The 14320-nt window shown below is 32.3% G+C and overlaps 1 protein-coding gene across 1 annotated transcript; it reads right to left on the bottom strand.

The window, feature by feature from the left end:
* Window positions 1-540: 540 nt before the first annotated feature.
* LOC149176185 (ethylene-responsive transcription factor ERF037-like) lies at window positions 541-1731 on the bottom strand. The gene has a single exon (XM_089423050.1). The coding sequence runs from the start codon at window positions 1644-1646 to the stop codon at window positions 1059-1061; it is 588 nt and encodes a 195-aa protein (XP_089279176.1). The 5' UTR covers window positions 1647-1731; the 3' UTR covers window positions 541-1058.
* Between the last annotated feature and the right edge of the window lie 12589 nt (window positions 1732-14320).

Genomic DNA, 14320 nt, shown 5'->3' with positions numbered 1-14320 from the left:
TCAATTGATTAAATATTCGATAAAATAATTCTTATTTTCACGCGCAATCTCTTTCCATACAATTTAATCGAAACAAAATTGTAAGGTATTCAATTGATTAAATATTCGATAAAATAATTCTTATTTTCACGCGCAATCTCTTTCCATACAATTTAACCCTCTTCCAAGATAAAGATTAAACAATTTAATCTTTATCATACAACTACATGTATTTTGTAGTCATGAACATCCAAATTTCAGGACGCTGAAACATGGATATAAGCTTTTATAAATTTGCTAAAGCGGTTTCCACATTCGCCAGAGATACCATAGCGTAATCAATTATGATATCATTTCTTAAAGCATCATGCTCATGTCATATTGGGACAATGAATATGGATGTTTCCAACTTTTTTGACTTTCCTCTAACAATTATTACGAATATCACAATTTTTTATTATTCAAATCAATTGATTCACCAGTTTCAAAACCTTTGAAATATTTAAATTAAAATTTTCAATAACTGAAATACACAATTTCCAATCATACCTAGGAAAAAAGCGAAAATGTTACAATTTAATTTCCCTTTCGAAAATATTCTCGAAAGACCATATGAAAAAGTCGTCTACGGAAGGAGTAAATATTAACAAAGTGAGTAACGATTGATATTGAAGGTCTACAAATTTTATTTATTATCTTTTCGTGGAAATATATGGTATGTTTATAGAACCTTGAAGGTTGAATAATTGTCATCCGACACTGCTCATGCCAAGTGGCAAGAACGTTTTGGCTGGGCCAGGAAGTGGTCCCACATTCCAACTGAGTCCACGTGTTCCCCACGTGAATGGCGAGTCCTATTTCAGACCCCATTGAAACATAAATGCAGTCTGACATGCTGGGAGTATAACAGTTTTCTTGCTGCTAAAACGCCAAAGTCAATTTTGAAAGAAATATAAATGCAAAAAAACTGCTATACTCCCAGCATGTCAGAGTGCATTTATGTTTCAATGGGGTCTGAAATAGGACTCGCCCACGTGAATCCGAAAAGCCGGATTTGTCTGCTTCCTCATCTCACGAGATCAAACGTCTCGGAAATTCCAGAGATCTGTCCATATGTACCTATCCTCCTCCTCACTGGGAAGGAACTCCAATGCCGACACCTCGTCAGTTGACGGGAATATTTCCAAATTTGGAATCCCGGCGCCGTCAGATCCCGCCAGCATCGACCACCACAGCGCCAAGTCCTGCCTCTCACATATCTGAAAGTTGTCTCCGGCCAACTCCATTTCCGAAACCGAAGACGACTGCCGGGGGGACCCTACGAAAGAGGGAAAACTAGAAGGGGCTTGGCCCAAGGCATATTCGGCGGCGGCATGCTGAATTTGCTCAGGGGAAAGGGGAGACGCAGTCGGAATGTCGGGCACAGAAAAGTTGAATTCGGCATTGCGCCCTCTCAGACAATACACTGCGGCGTCGTAAGCGCGGGCAGCCTGCTCGGGGGTAGTGTATGAGCCGAGCCAGATCTTCTTTCTGGATCTGGGCATCCTGATTTCAGATACCCAGCTCCCCCATTTTCGCAGTCGGATTCCCTTAAATTGGCGGGAACGGCGATCTTCGCGTGGCAGAGAAATGGCATTGTCAGGTTCCTGCCCGGGAAAAATCTCCATTTTTGGCAATTTGCAGAAACTCTGAAGCCAAAATAGTGATATTTCACGGCGGGAGTCAGTGAAGTGAGCCCATGAAATGCAAAGGCCGCGGGGTGAGGGAATTAGAGAGATAGATGCGTAGATATATAGGAGCAGTCAGAGGAGTGAAAACGCTGGAAGCGCGTATGGTCAATGTTTTTTGGGGCGATCGGAAGAAGATGTGAGACGAGGAGTGTGAGAGTGAGATGGAGTGCCTATAAACGAGTAATTCAAAGGAAGACTGGCATTTGGTTATTGAAAAAGCCAAAGAGATGTACTCGTCCGTCCATGCTTCACCCGTGGGGCATTAAAAGCCGTTCTTTTCGTAAGGTATGACGTTTGCGCGTCGTATACAGAGTAAACAGTAGCCTACAAAGGGGCCGGTATGGGTTACCAGTGGTGTACGTATTAGAAGTATAAGTATTTTGAGGGGAACTTTCGCTTGTCCCACTTTGCCTTTCGACACCGCGTACAATAGCGCTATCATACTTATTACTTACTGAGACAGTGTCTTACTTTTTAAATCGACAGTCTGATTGTTATTTTTATACCTCCTAATATGCAGTTTATTATACATGTTGATAGGTGGGTTATATGGTAAGCAGTTGTCTATAACGTGATTTTTTGAAAGCTTTTTCGGTGGGTTTTTCCGGTCGAAATCTGGCAGGAATTTATTGGAATTGTAAGTTTGATAGCTAGTTTCTGCACAATGAAAGCGTCCCAGGGGTTTTCGAGGGTGCTGAATCCAAATATGCAGTTAAAAAACCATTTTAACTGCAAGAAATCAACATTTAACCTCAATTTCTTCCCCCGGATTCCGTCACCGAAATCTCCAAAAAGTCGCATTAATGCAGTTTATTATACAGGTTGATAGTTGGGTTATATGGTAATCATTTATAGTCCAAAGATTTTATTTTCAATTATTTTTCAAAATTTTAAGAAGATTTTATAAAGTTTAAAAAAATAATTATTAAACTAAATATTTTTTTTTTGAAATTTGAATTTATATGAAATGATTAATGCCATATAATTATAAATAGAGTTTATCAAATGAAAATATACACATTCATTAGATCATACATCTAGTTTATGATATGTAAACTTGTAATAAAAAATTATTTAAGAAAAAAATCAAATTAATAATATAAAAGACAAAAGTAAAAAGGTTACGATCCAATAATTCGAAATACGATTTATCAACCATTGGTTTTTAAAGAATAGTATATGATCCAATAATTCGATATCGCTTTTACTAAAGTACGAATTATCAACCATTATATATATATTGCCGAATAAAAGAAATAATACTACTAAAATTATATCAAAATTTAATTATTCAAAAACAAAAATAACTCTATAAAAAGTTTATTATTAAAATCAAAAATTTATAAAATATTTAGAAAAAAAATAAAATTCATTATGAGAAATTAAAAATATTTATGCATTACATAATATTATAATGCGATAAATTAAACTATATAGTATTACAATGGGATAAATTAAATTAAATTTGTTGGTTGGTGTATTTTAGAATAATGTTTCTCAAATTTGGTTTTAATTATAAAAATGTCATTTTCACGATATTTTAAAATATTCTTAATAGTATTCTTAATTGTGATTTATTTCCTATATAATTATTCTCTTTTAATTAAATTGAACGATTATAAAAATGTCATATGAACAAGTGATATTGAAACCAGTCATGGTTTTCTAGGCATGGGGCATTGATACTAAGTATTGACCAATAACATTATAAGAAAACCTATTTACATTAAAAATATCCATGATAAAGTGGGACTAAATTTCCATAGTTAACAATTTTATTACATTTTTTAATGTATATATGGTTAATTATATATTAATTTTATTTATTAGCAATAATATAAACTAAAGTTATAATTTAGTTAATTATTATGATTTTTTAATTTTAACAATGTGAGATGTATTATGAAGTGAGCATTTTGATGCTTATCATAGATTGATGCTTATAGACATTTATCGTCCATTTAATTTATATAACTGTGCTAATAACTATTTCAAAATAGTATTGTAATATTGCAATGTCCTAAATTAAAGAACAATTTCAAAGTATGTATTTAGGTAGATAAGCATGCCTATGTTTTCATAATCTAAATTTAATTATTAATAATTATTAGGTGAATGGTAAGGATTTAACTTTTGTAAAATATTGTAATATTCTTAATAGTAGTCATATATCAAAAGTTGAAATTTATTTTAAAAGTAATTATTTGATTTTTTTACTTAAATTAATTACTTAAAAAATGTCATAAAAACGTTTATCATTTCAACAACATAAATTCACTCATATTTTTTAGACATGTCTTTTTGATAAAGTAAAAATAAACCTGTATAATTAAAAATAACATTTACTGGCTATATAATTTATATAACTACCCTAATTAATAAACATATTACTACACTTATTCAATACATAATACAAATATATTAAAAATATCAATTTTTTTAAAATAGAGATTGTATTTAAAGTCTCATCTTTTAGATTCGAGAGAAGTGCAAGAGTGAGACGGACCGTGTATAAACGAGTAATTCAAAGGAAGACCGCCTCCGGATATTGAAAACGCGAAAGAGATGTATTCGTCCATGCTGCACCGGTGGGCCATTGAAACCCGGTCTTTTCGTAAGGTATGGCATCTGGGCAGCGCCTAACCAGCTTGTCATAGGGCATTAAATGCTCGGGGATATGCAGGCTGGTTAGCCCGATAACACGGGAAAGTCTAAATATTATTTAATGTCGAAACTCCCCGCTCCCGTGTTATCGCGTTAACCAACCTGCATATCCCCGGATATTTAATACCCTATGACAAGCTGGTTAGGCGCTGCCATCATGGCATCTGCGCATCCTGTAGAGAGTAAATAATAGTGTACAGAGGCACTTTTTTTAATGTTTGCGATGGGAGGGTGGGATACCGGTGGGGTACGTACTTTCAAGTATTTTGTGGGGAACTTTCGCTTGTCCCACTTTGCCTTTCTCCGCCGCGTACAATAGCGCTATCATACTTACTGAGACGCTCTCTTACTTTGTCAATCGACAGAAATTGTCTGAGCAAAAGCTGCAGTCTGATTCTTATTTTTTATATTTTAAATCTGACATGCACATTCTTGATAAAATAGATACAAATGATACAAAATAGCATGAAAACCCTATTCCTATCCTCTTTTAATCTTTTTCAAATCATTTTATATATATTTTTAGATTAAATAAGGTACAGAATACGATTGATTCAAATCGTATTTTCAATTATTTTTTAGACTAAAGTAACATTGGCTAATCTAATTGAGATAAATTTAAGATTTGAACATTTTTAGAAGACTTAAAATTTCCCCAAAAAATTTACATAAAATTATGCAAATACATGAATGTATATTTTTGTCATTAAAAAGGACAAAAATGTGTACAAATTCTAAAATGAAATATTAAAAGCTTTACACCCTAATATAAGAATATAAAATATTAAAATTTTTACAAATTAATATAAGAATATGATCTTGTTTTCAATTATAGAAAATTTAAAAATTGTAAAGAAAGTTGTTCTTAAACAAATAAGTAATGTGATTCTTATCTAACACCTCAACTTTAATGGAAACAAAGTCGAGGTGTTCTTTTTTTTTTTTACAAATCCTTGTTCCTTATTTTAGAATGTGTGTTTACCTAAATGCAGTGGATCATTTATGGAAAGAGATATGACCATAACCAAATTTGTCATATAAGTTTACCTAGATTATAAGAAACATTTCATGTAACATACCTCGGTGACCTCACATGAAAATGCAGGGAGTTAGAAATTTTTTGCACAAACTACCCATAGGTAATTATTCAAATCACTACTATAGATTCCTCATTAACCATTAGAGAAGATGTTCATTAGTACATAAAGTAACTTTAGTAGATGAATAGTATGTTTCATAACCATTAACAACCACTCTTGCAGTATATTAACATAAATTGTATGGTGTAACCTTGCATCCATTTCATGATTCCTTCAACCACATTAATTAGTCACATACTTGACATTATCAACATCACATTATGCAAAGAATCAACATCAACAAACTGACATAATAAGCAATCACATCATTAAACATCGATATACCTTGGAAACCTCGTAGGGTGAAAACCAACAAATGTTTAATTTTATTATTAAACACTCGTGAGGGTGTTCACCCCTCACTCAATGGCTTATAAGGGAGTCCATCCCTTATCCATTGTTATAAAAGATTACAATGAAATATCATTAAAATACCACATACCTAGCTAAAAGCTATTGCAATTATCATAAAACCATTTACCCACATATCACCACTCTCTACATCCTTGTGCCAAGATTGTTCCATCACTGGACCATCCTCCAACTCGTACTCGTCAACATGGACCAATAGATCTTATCTTCCACAATGTTAAACATAATTTGTCTTTTGCACAAATCACCATCCTTTCATGTCATTGTTTCTTTGGTAACATGATTAGATAAAGTATTAATCAATCAATAATCATTCTTTAAAAGCACTCTTTTAACATCTGTTCATGTGCATACATGAGATGTAAATATAATATCACGACATGCTTCTTCTAACAACATTGTGCATGTATAAACTAATAATTATCAAGAATGTCAAAATAATTACCTCGTTACTGTGATCATTCTCGTACTAGCACATGTTCATATCCAAAGGAAATAACTGTAACCATCCATTTCACTTAAAGGATACTAGAAACTTATCTTTGTTTTTCATGCATGTAATTAGATAAAATCTTATTCAAAGAGACCTAGCCCCTTAACATCTTCTTTGTGTATGTAACTAAATAATCTTTCCAATACAGTAGATGTTTCCTTCTAAGGGGAAGCTAACATGATAGACATTATTATCATGCATACAAATGTAAGTCCCTTTTTGAAAAGCATCTTTTCCACGATAGAACTATCTACAAAATATATTTTATGTACAAAGACATGCATTGTTCTAAACCAGAACTAATGCGTTAGTAGTGATTATTTCTTGCATGCGGATATATGTATTTTACAAAGGAAAGCTAGTACATTTATTCCAAGTGACTACTTGTTTTACTTTCCATAATACTTATTCTTTTCTACACACAAATCCATATTTTTCTTTAAAATATCTAACAAAATAGTTATACAAATCCATGTTTCTCTTTAAAATATCTAACACAATAGTTATATCTTCATACATATAATCAACTATTGTTTCTATGCTTCTGCATATGCGTTCTTTTCATTTCACATAGTTATTTTCAAGAACCCAACAAAGTTTCTCTATTGTATGTACAAGTTCTCATGCATTTGTTTTCAAGAAAGTATCATAACAAAGTTTCCTTTGGGCATAAGAACTAAGATAATAATAATGTTAACTTTTTATGCATTAAACCATGCAATTAAATCAAACTATCCAATTTACAACACACAAGTCATTTATCTTTTTACCCACCAAAAGATGTAACTTTTCCAAACTCTTGCAAAGGAATTAACACAATTAACTTATCTTTTCTTCAACAAATAATTATGTCTTATAAACACATAAGGTAGTTATTAAAACTACACATTTCAAAAGGAAATCCCACTTTCCAAGAAAAATAATCTAATTAACTTTTCTCTTTTATTTTTCACCACCCATGAAATTATTTCACAAGTTACCCTCTTTAATCTATATTCACTTCCAAGAAAATAACTTGGATTTTTATCATTTCCTACACTAGTACGAAATCCCTTTTTAAGAAAAGAGCATGCATCCTATCTTTTCTTACATAAAAGGCATATGCATTGTTATATAAAGATAAGAAATGTTACTTATCTTTTAATGCTGCAAATATATATAATAACAATCTTTTTCTATATATAGTAATAACAATCTTTATCTACATGTAGTAATATATTTTCTCTACCAAGAAAAATATATAATCACAATCTTTATCTACATGCAGTGATATATATAAACTCTCTTTTTTAGGCAAATATAATAACTTATCTTTTCAAAAGTCACACAAATACTCATATATTTTATCACATTCCTCACTGCATGCGATTATATATATATATATATATATATATATATATATATATATATATAATCTTTCCAAAGACACCCAATTAAACACATATTTTCCTTCAAGAAAATAGACAGATTACTTATCTTAACCATAGTCGATTAGCCCATCCAAAAATGACTCCATAAAAAAGAATGTGAATGGTCTTTTCCTCTTTCCATGTCTTCTACAAGCCTTTTGATGACCCACCATGGGAAAACCAATACTGTAACAAGGAATCTGATGAGAATAAAGATAAACTCCAGTGGGGAAATGAACTCATCGGCAGGCCCAATAAATGGCACCTGGAAATTCTTCATGCACGGAAAATGGAGACATGATGTAATTTTTGGGCCAAAGGTTAAATAGGAGACACTAGCATGATCAAAAGTGGATAGTGAAAACTCCAAGAAATTGACGCTCAAACTGTTGGACTGGGAAAAGGTTCATGGGGTTACAAAGCCTCTCTCACAGAGGCCGGGTTGCGAATGACTGAGCGAGAGGTAGAGTATCAAGAAAAGTTTGTTCCCCTCCATAAAATAGATCTTTGATATATAACAAATGACAAGGTCGTGATCAAGAACTGTTAACCCTAACTGTTTCTTGATTTAACTATAACGTTTCAACAAATTAAACGAATCATTAATCAAGTTAGAATAAAAATATTCTAATAAATGGTAAATGTTATATTGATATTTTAAGGATGTTACATTTCACTCCCTCCACTTTTATGCATGCATGAAAATAATTTACGGGGTCATTATTATTTAATTGTTGAATGTAGCTTTATATTTTAACCAATGCACGCCCAATCCACTTTTCCCTCCCAGAAAATTACAACCTCAAAATATCTAAAACTTCATCCCTTACCCTCACCCAAAAAAAATCCATTCACAAAGCGCATGGTTGGTGACAAGAATGAGGAGCATAAAATTACAACCTCAAAATATCTAAAACTTCATCCCTTACCCTCACCCAAAATAAATCCATTCACAAAGCCCATGTTTGTTGACAAGAATGAGGAGGATCCTGACAAAAGCACACATCTCTGAATGTTTGGTGACTACAATGAAAAGGATCCAATATTTGTAAATGATTTTACTTACATATTTAATAAAGGATGAAAGAGAAGCAAGTAGCAATTGTTGTGGTCCTAACAACATTGCAAGGATTCGAACACCATCTCATATCAACAACCACAAGTAATGCAAATGTTTTTTATTATTCATTTATGAAAATAATATACCTTCATTAAAAGAGTATAGGATAATTTTGAAGGTTAAAAGTTGTAGTAGCACAATAGGTTCATAATAAGAGTTATTTCCGCAATATGTGTGTGTGTGCGAGAGAGAGAGAGAGAGAGAGAGAGAGAGAGCATAGTGTCTTCCATGGCATAGACCTTCCAATTTATAGGCATATAAATGGATATTTTTTTGTCCTCCAAAACTACAAAGTGAACCTCATGATTATGAAATTGAACTCGAACTCTAGTCTCTAAAAGTGATGATGTCAATCTTGCTTCCCTTGAATGCACACATTTTTATTTCTGTTTCCCCCATCCATTTATTGACCATGAACACAATAGTGAACACAACATCGGTTTTAATAGTAAATTTATTTAATATATTTTATAAAATACCCTAAAATTTCATTATCAAATAAATGAATCCTTCAAATGTTGAAAATTAAGTAACAATTTACAATTTTGTCTTTTGACAAATTGCCACAAAAAAAGTGTAAGTATTAATCAAAATCGTGTTTTTGTACTCTTTTTTTAAGCTAAACCTTTTAATAAAATTTGTGAATGTATAGACTTTTTACCTAATATGTTTCCAAATTGTTTATAGACATTAATGCAAAATTGGAAACCAAAACAAACAAAAGACTACCATGAGCCTTGAGGTACAAAACCCTAAAGACAATATGATATTTTATGGTAAAGATTTAATCTGGTCTGATGTATATAGCATGAACATGAATATTGTTTGAGTGGCATTAATTCCCTTACATAGAGTTCCTAGTTTTAAGAGGAGAAGAAATGAACTCTAAAGCTCCATGTACCTTCACTTGTTGAAAAAACAAACCTCCAAGTTCAAGGGTTAGCGTTGCCTTGTGATATGAGTTATAAGTATTTCAAAAGTGAATTATTTAGATGTTGGGATTAATGGTGCTTTATCACTTGTCACATTTATCGACATTTCAAAATTTCTTATGCAAATATGCTTGCTCATATGGCCGAAAGGTTAAGAAAGGGGATCACACAATTAAAGGAGGGCCTTTATTTGTTGATAAGAGTAGCTTCCAGTGCCATTTCATTATAAAGGTTATCGTCTAATGCCTACACATAGGAAATGTAACATATAGCATGTATGATAGTGAAGATGTGGAAGGATGGACATATCATGGCCAACACAACACTTTGGGTGGTGCTATGTCCTTACATAAACCAAGTATTTCAAGGGGCATCGTTTCTTAAGTAGAAAGTTACTTTTTTTTTGGAATTGCCAAATGACTAAGTGTGTAAAATTCACATTAAGAAATATGTTGACATGAATGTGATGGTTAGAGAAAGGGAATTATTTTTGTGCTGAAAAGATGTTACGAAAATTTGTAATTGTATGATGAAAGGAAACTACCAATTGAACAAAAAGTATAAAATGAGTGTAAACATTTGGTGTAAAAAACATTAGGACAATTTTTCTTTTTACCAAAATCCCAATGGTGGAAAGGTCCCTTTTATAGTTGGAATAGAAACAAAATAGATGTTGGGGACCATGGTCAAGTTATCTCATAATAGTTTAATATTCATGAATTTAATATTCAATACAAATAAATATCGGGTGCATTTCCAATGATTAATTTAGTACGATAATTTGAGTTGTATTTATTAATATGATTGATAACCTAAACTTGACATCATATTTATTTTGAATATAATAATACTAGTTGTACACACTTATTACTTTTGATGAAAAACAAAATAGGGTACCACTTGCATGAGTGGTAATGTCACATAATACATAACAAGATATTACAATATGGTGAGAACAACTCATACATAAGTATTACTAACAAAATTATATTTTTAATAATATGAAATAATTTACGATATGTAAACTTACAATTAAAAATTAGTTAAAAATAAAATTCAGTTTAATAACATAAAAGACTCGAAAGAAAAAAGGTTATGATTTAATAATTTGATATCACTTTTACTGAAGTACAATTTATAAACCATTAGCTTTCAAAAAATATTCTATTATTTAAACTACTCATACACTACATGGTATTACAATGATGGAATGAGGTAAATTTAATTTAATTGGTTAATAGATGTGTTTATTTTTTTTTCAGCATGCAATAGATGTGTTTATTTTAAAATAGGGTTTCTCAAATTTTAATTTAATCATCAAAGATTTAAACTCCACAAAATATTTTAAAATATTTTTAATCGTATTCACAAATTAAAGGTTGACATTTATATTCAATATAATTATGTCCTTTTAATTAAATTGATTAATTAAAAAAATGTTGTATGAACAAGTGTCATATGAAATGAGTTATGGGTTTTTAGGCATGTGGTATTGATAGTGATGGTATTGTAACAAAACATATTTACAGACTAAAAATCTATGTGGTAAAGTGGGGCTAAAACTCCATAGCTGATAATCTTATCATATATTTTTTTAATGTATATATGGTTAATTATATATTAATTCTTTTAACAATTAACAATAATAATAATAATTTAAAACACAATTATAATTTAGTTACTTTTTATGATTTTTTTTAATTTTAGCATTGTGAGATGTATTATGAAGTGAGTATTTAGATGTTTACCAAGGATTGATGCATATAGACATTTATCAACCATTTTATTTATATGATTGCGCTAGTAACTATTTAGTAGCACAGTTGGGTGATGATTTAGTAGTCCCGAGGTCAGGAGACTAGGGTTCTGTATCTCGTCCTCCTAGGGTTCTGTATCTCGTCCCTTTTCTTGTTTTATAGGTAGAGGCTCTTTTAGTCCTTGTTCTTAGTGTTCCTTAGTTGGTTCACTCATGCATCCTAGGCAGAGAATGTGTAGTAGGAAAGGTGGTGGAGGAAATGTAGGATATAAAAGGGGTTTCCCTTTTTCCTATAACTCCATCACTACCTTCTTTGATGTTGTTCTTGTTGAAGTAAGGAAGGAAATTTTAATGCTGGAAAGTAAAGAGGTCGAGGACCGATGTTATCACTCTGATTCTGAACTAGTGGGGGAGGATATGAAAATGGTTCATAATCCTAGCATATTCAATAAGAGAAGGCTTCATTTTATGAATCCATTGGCTTTACACCAACAAATGGCTACCATGTTGCGTCTAATTTCTAAAGACAAATAAGTGGAGACCTATAATATATTCTCCTCATTGGAGGATATCAAATGTGTGCTTTGTAATCAGATGTTCTACTTGGATAATGTCGGCTCTTGATTGGGTCATGAAGAAGACTTCTTTGTGAGTGAATCTACATATGGTGACCTCACAAATCCTCTGAATGATAGTGTATAGGATCCTACTATAATTTCTTCTGATCAAGATTGGAGATGGTAGTTTTCATGATTTTTTGTTATAAATTTTGGCATGCATCCATCAGTTATATGTTTCTTATGATGGTGCTCATCAGGTTTTAGCTTTGAAGCACAATGCTATAGAATATTTTGCTTGTTGGAAATTTGGTGCATTATAGAAAATTGTCTAGTCCCTTGATACTCTTCTTATGGATATGATGAACATAAATCTACCTTGCAATGTGCTAAACATATCCTAACATTGCATTCAAACATAACCCTTCAACAATATTAAATTTTGATGTGATCTACCATGTCTTGATTGTTGGGTGTGTGTTATTATCTTTCCACGACTAGCCCCCATGCGATTAGGTGGGCAGAGCTAGCTGTGGTTTTGTTCATGGGTTTTGCACATGGTTTTGGGCATAATGGTTTTCTGCCCATGGTATCTTGTAGATTTGGTTAAGGGAAATATGGTTATGTTCTAATCCAGGGTTAATTATGGATTGTGGTTTATGGATGCTTCAACATGTATATATATGTATTGTAACATTGAAAGGAATATAATGAAAAATCAATCTCTTAGTCCTGATTTTGGGATCCAGGGGAAATATTTGTGTATATCTGTTTTATGTTTTATGTTCTCACCATTTTATATTTTCTAATTTTAAGAATTAATTTGTTGGTAATTTATGTACATGGTTAAAACCTTCATTTGGTATCAGAGTTTTTTTCGACTTCAAGGGGTCGCCTTTGTTGCTGAGGGGTTTTTCCCGAGGTTGTGGTAGAATCTATTCAGTGGGAGATCGGCGGGATTGATTCTTACGATAAAAGAAGATGACGAGTAGTAAAAAGATAGAGATCAAGAAATTTAATGGCTAGAGTTTTGAGTTGTGGAAACTCAAGCTGGAGGATTTGCTAGTGGATCGCGGTAGATCCAGTTACTAAACCAATGACAACGTTAGATGAATACTGGATGAAGTTGGACCTGAAAGAAAAGAGAACAATATGGTTGTGTAACTCAGATTTAGTATTGTTGAATGTATAAGGGGAAACTACAATGAAGGCTTTGAGGGACACGTTAGGGACTTTGTACCAATATAAGTCTCTATTGAATAAACCGTTCCTACAAAAAAATTTGTATAACCTAAGGATGAAGGATGGAGACTTGGTGACAGAGCATATGAACGCCTTTAATACTGTGGTAAGTCAGTTGTTATCTGTTGATATTAAAATTTTAGATGAAGATAATCACATTTGTTTTCTATGTTCTCTACCAGATTCGTGGGATAGTCTGGTTGTTGCAATAGGTAGCAATACAACTACCTTGAATTTTGATGAAATAGTCACATCTTTGGTGTCGGAGGAGATGAGTAAGAAAAATATGGAGGGAAAGAATGGAGATGCCTGGTATGTATGAGGACGGTCCCAGAAGAGAAATAAAATTAATTCCTCAAGGTGGAGATCTAAATCTTGAGGAAAACATGTAAAGGTGTGCTGGAAATGTGGAAAGGAAGGGAACTTCAAAAAGGACTATAGATCTAAAGCTCCTGAGAAAGTAAATGGATCTGATGATGCTCCTTCTATGGAGGTGAAAACAAACTTAGATGAAGGTGGGGATGTGTACTTGGATTCTTCTTAAAGTACACATGTAGATCATGAGGCATGATTCATTGACTCAGGTGCATCCTTTCACTTCACTCTCCACAAGGAGTGGTTGTACGAATATGAGAAATATGATGGTGGTGATGTCTTATTAGGGGATGAAAGGAAGGATAGAATCATCGGTCGTGGAAAATTCAAGTTGAACTTGCAAGGTGGAAGGATTATAACACTTTCAGGTGTTTTGCATATTTTTGCATTGGCCAGAAATTTGATTTCTATAAGGAAGATGGATGATGCAGGTGTAAAAACAATGTTCAAGAAAGATACCTGCAAGACGGTTCGGGGAGCACTGGTATTGATGCGGGCAGTTCGGTTTGGAACTCTATACAAGCTTCTGGGTAACATTGCTATTGATGGGTT

This window comes from Pinus tabuliformis, chromosome 4_1 (assembly GCF_031772625.1).
Source record: "Pinus tabuliformis cultivar Carrire ecotype Pingquan chromosome 4_1, CPIR1, whole genome shotgun sequence".
Taxonomy (NCBI): domain Eukaryota; kingdom Viridiplantae; phylum Streptophyta; class Pinopsida; order Pinales; family Pinaceae; genus Pinus; species Pinus tabuliformis.
This window is presented reverse-complemented; position numbering and strand designations above follow the sequence as displayed.